This window comes from Mustela erminea, chromosome 19 (assembly GCF_009829155.1).
Source record: "Mustela erminea isolate mMusErm1 chromosome 19, mMusErm1.Pri, whole genome shotgun sequence".
In the NCBI taxonomy this organism is placed as follows: domain Eukaryota; kingdom Metazoa; phylum Chordata; class Mammalia; order Carnivora; family Mustelidae; genus Mustela; species Mustela erminea.
Window position 1 is genome coordinate 428863 of NC_045632.1, and position 7774 is coordinate 436636.

Genomic DNA, 7774 nt, shown 5'->3' on the forward strand with positions numbered 1-7774 from the left:
AACTCAAGACTCTGAGATAAGAGTTGCATGCTCTACTGACTGAGCCAGCCAGGGGCCCAGAAAGAGAAATCTGAACATGTCCCAAGAGGTCAGGGACTGTTGCTGTGGCATCTGGACTCCAGTCTGCTTAGGCCAGCCCCAGGGGCATCTGTATACTGCCCAGAACAATCCTTGCTCAACACCCTCTGGGTATCACCTTGTTTGTAAGATGAATATGCAGAGCAAGCAGGCCAGAGGGGAGCAGGGCTGGTCCCCCACCTCCCTGCTGCTCATGTCTGTTCAGCCGCAAGGTCACTGAGGGGGTCCCTTCCCCTCCTCCCACTCCTCTGGTCCTGTCCTTTTCCTTTTAGACCAACTTCCACCTCCCCCTTGCTCCACCCTCATGCCGGGGAGGCAGAAGCCCCACTTTTTACCCCCCACAACCCTACTGGGGCATGCCTTCCTGGCTTTCCCAGGTCTGGGCCTGCCTCCCTCCCAGACAACCTTCAGCCACAGCCCCCCACTGCCTGAACGCCTCAGTCTGGAGAGGCTGGCGGGAACTCGCCAAAGGGACCTGCTTTAACTCCTCTACTTCCATTTAAAGAAAGGAGTGCCACCTTAGGGAACCTCTGAAAAGGCTGGGGTTCCCTTCCTGTTCCTAAGACCTTTGATCTTCCGAGGCCCCAATAAACCACCTGCTCTGTGACACCGGCTCACTTTTCCTCCAGGTGTAGCAAATCCTCTGAGTACTGCTCTGAACCTCCCCCCACCCCTCGCTGCCCCTACCTGTCTCAGGTCAAACTCCCTCAACGGTACTGGTTACAGAGATGGGCTGAACAATCCCCCTGGATTCAAATCTCCGCGATACTGCTGCCTCATGTGAGACCTTGGGCCAGTCTCTGCCCATTTTCTCGTACAACGGGGCTAGTGCAGAGATCACCTCACGGGCCCTCCGGGTCATATCCTTGTACAGGGCTAGCTGCAGTGCCTGCCACGGCTAGGCAGTCATGTTTGCTGTCACTGTAGCTGTGAATAACTGGACAGTCTCCAAGTATACCAAGAACTCACCCTCTTTGCAGTGCTGTCTGCCTGCTACATTCTCTTCCTCTTTTGTTAGCAGATTCCTAATTTTTCCTCAAGGACTACTTTCTCTTGGCGGGGGTGGGGAGGGTGGGGGAGGTGGGGGCAGTCTTCCCTGCTCTGGGATCCCACCCTCCCTGCACATTCCCATCACAGCCCTGAGGATCCCAGAGCTGAGATCTGCTGCTCCCCAGGGGCAGGGCAGAGGCCTAACTCCTGTCCCGCCCCAGCCTTGCCCAGCACGTGCGAGGAAGGCCTGAGGACTCCCAGGCTGAATGAATCAATGAGACACACTCAAGAGAGCAAGGCCGTCTGTACTTGGGTGTTCCTCCTACCCCACTGTGCACCACCTGGGGTAGAGCCTGGCTCCAAGTCATTGCTGGGGCTCCGGCATCACCAGGCCCGTAGCAGAGTACCTGGGTAACTAGAGATTTCCTGCCACACTGTCAAAAGTGAGCTTAAGGAAGCCCAAAGAAGCCAAGTACCTTTCTCCACCAGGCAGAGCCAAGACCCGGGAGCCCAGGGTCCAGGGGAGGGGAGGGGAGGGCTTGGGGACAAGCGAGGGCCTGAAGAGGTATATGACAGTGCCCAACACTGAAGTGGCACGTACTCGGGGCTCAGGAAAGGTAACCTGATGTAGCTGGGCACCAGGGTGAGGGAAGCAGAGCACAGAGCCCTGGCGAGCCCCATGATGGGTTGCAGGTGGGGTGCCCTGAGCCGGATCACATCAGGCCTCAGAACTTCAGTTTCCCCATAGGCAGAGAAAAGTGGCAAGACACACCTGGGCAGCGCTCTTGTGAGGAGTCAGTGGCTAAGAGGCCAGGGTGGATGCTGGCACCCTTGTAGGGAGGGGGTGTCTCCGTGCTCCCCAGAGAGGCCCACAACTGCTGTGGCAACCCAGCTTTTTCCCTGTGGCTCCTCAGCTGCGGCCCACAAAGGCCGTGTCCAGCTGCAAGAGCCCGCTGGCCTCCCCGGCCCCCAGAGCGGCCTGGCACAGCTGCAGTGTGTCCTCAAGCGCCAGCGGCTGGGATGTCTCGATGATGGCGATGGTCTCCCCGAGCTCGGTGCACATGATAGTCTGCTGAGGCTCAGGGGGTGGGGGCGGGGCGGGCGGCGGGGCTGGCGGTGGCGGCAGAGGGGGGCCAGGCCTGGCGCGGGCGTGGACACGCTGGTGCAGCCGCAGGCCGGCCAGGGCATGGAACCAGCGGCCGCAGGTGCCGCAGTAGTAGGGGCTCTTGTTGTACAGGCCAGTGATGGGCAGGCGGGGTGCGCGGGCAAAGGCCACAGGCCGCAGGTGCAGCCGCCGGTGCTGCTGCAGGTTGGAGCTCTGTGTGAAGCGCTTGCCGCAGTCCAGGCACTGATAGGGCCGCACACCCGTGTGGGTCAGCTGGTGGCGGCTTAAGTTGGCCAGGGAGGCGAAGGTCTTGCCGCATGAATGGCACTGGAAGGGCCTCTCGCCCGTGTGTGTCCGCAGGTGGTTGCGCACATGGACCAGCTTCTTGAAGCCCTTGCCGCAGACACCGCAGCGGTGCCGCCGCTCGGGTGGCCCGTGCACAGCGCGCCGGTGCCGGGAGAGCCGGGAGGCCGAGGCGAAGGACTTGGAGCATTGTGGGCAGGGCAGCTGGGCGGGCGGCGCGGGTGGTGGGGGGGGCGGCGCGGTCTCGGCGGGTGCTGGGGAGGCTGCTGCTGTGGCTGCCGCGGCTGCTGCGGATGGGGGCGCCCCGCTCTTGCCTGCATGCGTGCGCCGATGGTAGAGGAACTTGGTCATGTTGCTGAATGTCTTGCCACAGCGGCAGCGATGCAAGGGGTTGGCGGTGTGGGCCCGCCGGTGTGCCACCAGCGTGAGCTCTGTGCCAAAGCCGCGGCCGCAGTCCACGCAGAGGTAGCGTGCTTCACCGCGGTGCAGTCGCAGGTGCTGCTCCAGGGAGGCGGCTTTCTTAAAGACCTTGGAGCAGGTGGTACACTCGTGCGTGCCCCCGACGTGGGCCCGCCCATGAGCCAGCAGCCGGTTGGCCGAGCTGAAGCTGCGCTGGCACTGGCCGCAGTGGAAGGGCTGGGCCCCCGGTCCCGGGCCTCGGGAGGCCCGTCGATGTCGCCGGCGCACCTCAGTGGAGGCCCAGCGTTGGGGACAATCCCCACAGCCCTGGGCCTGGCCAGCTGGGGACCTGTCACCTCCCACAGCATCATCACTGACCTCTGCCACCACCACCTCTTCCTCCTCAGTGTCTTCCTCGTCGTCTTCGTCGTCATCTTCCTCCTCCTCTAGCCCATTACGCTCTTCCTTCTCTAGGGAGTCAAAGTGGGTACCCTGATGCTCCAAGAACTCCTCAGGAGTGGCACAGAGGGTAGAGCACTCGGGACACTCGTAGGGCTCCATCTTAACTTCGGGTGGAGCTGGGGGTGGAGGGGGTGGTGTTGGTGGGGACAGCGGGGGCGGCCCTGGCAGCTCGCCAGCCGCAGCAGAAAGGTGCTGGGCCTTGCGATGGGCCACCCACAGCTCAGGTGAGGGGAAGAGCTCCTGGCAGTCCCCACATTGGTACTGGATCTGGCTTGCAGACTCCCGGAGGTGGGCTTCCTGGTGGGCCAGGAGTTCGCCGGGGGACATGATGAGCTGGCTGCATTCTCCACACTGGAAAGGCCCATCCTCGGTCCCTGCCATGAGCTCCGGATCAAGGCCAGGATCCTGGGTGGCCAAGGCCTCGTCTTCAGCAATGGTGGGCACGTGCTGCTCCTGGTGTGAGAGGACTTCCTCTAGCGTGTTGTAGAGGCTGCCACACTCAGAGCACATGAACTGGTGATGTTGGAAGAAAAGGGATGAGGCCAGGGCCTCCCCTGGTGTCATCTCAGTCACCTCTGCTGACATCCCTGACATCTCCGTCATCTCCCCGAACATCGGTGTTGACATCTCCACTGCCCCTGAAGACATCTGTGCGGGTAGCTCAGCAACCTCAGCCACCTTGGCTGCCACCTCCGCCATGCTGGGGAGGACAGTGCCTGGAGAAAGATGGCAGAGCTGGTGAGATGTCAGGAACCAAGGAGGATGGGGGCGCGGCTCAGGATCTTCCCGGCTCGTCCCCTCACTCACCAGCCTTTATCACTCAGCAAGCCTGGATCCAGTGCTGGTGCCTTAGTTTTCAATGAACATGAGACTCAGAAGTGCACACAGGCCCCATGGTGCCAGACACCTGTAAGACAGTGAAAGGTCCCCTTCAGTTTGGCCTCTGATGTTATTATCTCTCCTTTCCCAGAGGGCCACTTGCACCCTTTCTAAGAACACATGTCTCATTATGCCTCTTGACCTTTGCCTGGTTGGTTTCCTCATTGGGCACCCCCTTTCCTCCTACTGTAAGGACACACAGAGATACAGCGAAGAGTTCAAGAGCACAGGCTTCTGGACCAGATTGCCCTTGACTTGAATCTGAGTTTCAGCTCTTACTTCCTCTCTCTGATGCTATTTTGTCACCAAGGATGACCAGGAAGACCCTGATACCTGAGAAAGGTCAGACAGAATCATGACTCATAGTTCTCCAGAAATGTTCCTGAACCTGAAGTCTTCCCTGTTGCTATTCCTTCTGCCAAGAAAATTCTCTCTTTTTCTGGTCTAGCAAAACCCTACCCAGCATTTCCTTTGTGAAGCCTTTTCTGACAATCTCTCTATATCCTCAGAGGGATGTCCACTCCTGCCTCCTTGGAGTTCCTATGGTAATCTGTGCCACCTCTATAAAAGCCAATGTCACCCGCCTGGGATACAGTCTGTGCTTCTCTCCAGACTGAGCATGTAGGCACAGCAGGGCTGATTCACTGTAGGGGCTGATGTCACCAAAAAACCCATGGACCTGGGATGGGCATTTTTAACTTCTGAACTTCGCTCTCCATGCCCCCATCTCCCTTTCTACATGTGTGGGGTCAACACAACCCTGGCCTCTGAGCTTCAGCAAGTGGCAGCACCCCTCACAGCTGAGTTTCTGAATCCAACCTCCACTGTCTCCATCTCTGGTTTAACTCATCTGTTAGTGCCAGAGGTTAGGCAAAGTTCCTCATATTAAGGTCCCAGAGAGTAGGGAAGTTAGTGTCTTCATAACTGATGTACTTCCAGCACCAGGAACAGTGATTAGCCCACAACAGGTACTCAGTAGATACTCTGTGAATGAATGGTACTCGCTCCAGGAAGTGAGGCATGAGAGTCTAACTCTCCCTGTGCCCATTCCACGTCTCGCAACAGACCAATGCTCCCAATGGACGTGTACTCCCACGGTGACACAGCCCAGCACATGACCCTGTTTTTTTAGCAGATGCCCAATAAGGGCTCTTCGAATAAATGATTCACTAAAAGCCCAGAAGTCACTTTTTGTTAACTACCTACTCCAACTCCCTCACCAGTATTTGAGTTGCCAGGGTCCTGCACACAACAGCCACCCAATAAAGAATCTTCCGGGAAGGAGTCAGCCCGGAGCCCTAGAGTTCAGTTTTTCCTTGTTTATAGCCACACTCCAAACACAACTCCCATGGGGTGAGGCCCAAAGCCTGCTGTAAGGTTTACGCAAAGTAGGCACCCAGTTAATGTCCCTCTGGAAGGAGGCCCGAGCAATCTAAAACTCGGACTTTTAGTCTACATTCCTCCTTTCTCAATTGCTGGACAGTGTAGTATTGGTGGGGAGGAGATAGGGGCTTTTCGCACAGGAGATCAGTAAGTTCTTCCAGGAAAGAACCCACCGGGAGCCTGGAAGTTCAACTTTTCCGCTACACGTCCCTGTTCATCGACCAGACTTACCAGCTCCGCTGCGGGAGAGTACCCTGCAGGGGTGGGGGCCTTGGGCTCCAGGGTAGGGTCCTGCACGCCGCAAGGCGAACTCAATGCTCTAGGGCACACAGGAAGGAGCACTCTTCCACTCCACGCCGCTCCCGCCCTAGCGCAGGCCCCGAGGCTCTTCGTCCCCTCCCCCTCCCCCGGTGTCCCCTTCGTTCTCCCTCCGCCCTCTCCGGACGCCCAGAGCTCCCGTCCCCCGCCCGCCCCGCGGCGCCCTCACCCGTCTCGCCAGCCTCCTGCAACCCCCGCCGCTCTTGACACAGACCCTCTCTGCTCCAGGCGTGCGGGACCCCTCACTATCCACGCCTCCCATTGGGCGGTGCCCTTACCCGTGGTAGCCAATTAGAGGCGACAGCGAAGGGCACGCGCCCTTGCGCCTGCGTGGTGACGTTCAGGCGGGGCTCGCCGAGTTTCTCCACGCACACAACTGTGCCCTGTGGGCGGAGTTGGGGGGGGGCGGCTCAGAAAAGCGCCTGCGCAGTTCTCTTGGGCTAGTTTGCTAAAAATCAGAGTTTAAGTGGTGAGAAGTGGGCATCATTGGAAAGCGAGGGCGTATGGAATGAACTGGATCTCGGGAGACCTTGACAGAGGTGATATTTCGTAGCCGAAGAGGCTGAGCATCCCTGAGAGCATAGATTTGACGCCAGACACACTTGGGGTACCTCTCTCAGGGCCTCACTCTTACTTCTTTGTAAAATGGGCTTGAATCACATACACCTCAAAGGCTGTTGAGGGGATTGAATGAAATCAAACACGTGAAAGCGCTCAGCGCAGGGCCCGATACACCGCAGACGCTCACTATAACCCATCTAACATGGACGGAGTCCTTCCCAGTTTGTAAAACCGCTTTCCCTTCCCTCCCACTCTTCAGTTAATTTAACGATATTCACTTAACCGTCCCCTACTGTGTGTCCGGCTCAGGACTAGGCCTCAATAGGTGACAATTGCCATTAGGGAGAGGGACTCTTTCAAGGTCCACTGCTGCGGACTAAGCAGAGCCAGTGCTGAGCCAGTGCCAAGCAGGGCCTAGGTCCCTTCCCTTTCAAGGGAAGATAATTCCAGGGGTGGGAACCACTCCGGGGAGGGGACTTGTTTCAAGGTACGTGTGAGCCTTGACTTTGAGTCACCTAAGTGTATGTGGGGGCTGGGGGGGTGGGGGCTGGCTATAGTGCCCAAGGCCTCACCTCAGGGTAGCTGCTCAGACAGGCAACCTGGACTCTTCTCTTGATAGGGATCTACCCTCGCCAAAGTGCAACTTGTAGGTGCAGGTTAGAGACAGGGTATTAGGAAGCCCCTAACCTTGGAAGGCAGAGATTGGAAAGGGTTGTTGTGGGCGGGGGGGGGGGGGTGGCAAGACGAGGGTTGGGCTTGAGACAGGAAGAGGGTGTCTGACTGTAATAGGGGACCAGTCCGTGATGGATGCCATCAAGAAGTGAACAGTCAGGATGGAGAGGACTATTGCAATCGGGAGGAAGGTACTGGTTCCTAACATGAGATGGAGGAGATTTCTGGTCTTTATCAGGGGAATAACATCGGAGATGGGGGCTTCTGTTGGATGAAAGGAGATTCCAGTTGGGGTCATGAGATGGCACAGTTGTGACGTAGGTTCCTGGTCGTCATTAGGAGTAAGGGGCAGTCTGATGGAGCGGCCAAGTCCAGATCATAAGGGGTCCGTGAGCTATTTGAAGCCAGGACGGTCGCTATTGTGGTCCTTTGGCATGGGCAGCCGGGAGCAGTGGTAATGTGTGCGTCTAGATCGTGTTTAGGATGGGGCTGTAGTCCATGAGATGAGTAGTTCCAACAGGGCTTGACGTGGGGCAACAAGCACCCAGCGGCGTAAGTCACGTGCGGACAGGAACAACCCTGCAACCAGGAGTCAGATCCAACTCAAACGCGGAAATCAATCTC

General features: G+C 58.0%; 2 protein-coding genes across 4 annotated transcripts in view; one reads left to right on the plus strand and one right to left on the minus strand.

Moving 5' to 3' along the window:
- The window catches only part of ERFL (ETS repressor factor like), a 278656-nt gene that overhangs the window by 22177 nt on the left and 248705 nt on the right, over positions 1–7774 (plus strand). The gene's annotated exons all lie outside the window — the stretch shown is intronic.
- On the minus strand, positions 1354–6192 carry ZNF526 (zinc finger protein 526). Of its 3 annotated transcripts, none has more exons than XM_032323129.1 (3): positions 6132–6192; positions 4145–4244; positions 1354–4053 (listed from the first exon to the last, which is right to left on the minus strand). In XM_032323129.1, the coding sequence occupies exon 3, from the start codon at positions 4034–4036 to the stop codon at positions 1979–1981; it is 2058 nt and encodes a 685-aa protein (XP_032179020.1). In that variant the 5' UTR covers positions 4037–4053; positions 4145–4244; positions 6132–6192; the 3' UTR covers positions 1354–1978. The 3 variants fall into 3 exon arrangements, with proteins under 3 accessions (XP_032179020.1, XP_032179019.1, XP_032179021.1); XM_032323128.1 differs by having other exon boundaries at positions 6087–6182; XM_032323130.1 differs by lacking the exon at positions 6132–6192 and adding an exon at positions 5831–6046.

What these genes read in the sequence shown, in the direction of transcription:
- ZNF526 (XM_032323129.1), bottom strand. Translation starts at nt 4,036, where the DNA reads ATGGCGGAGGTGGCAGCCAAGGTGGCTGAGGTTGCTGAGCTACCCGCA.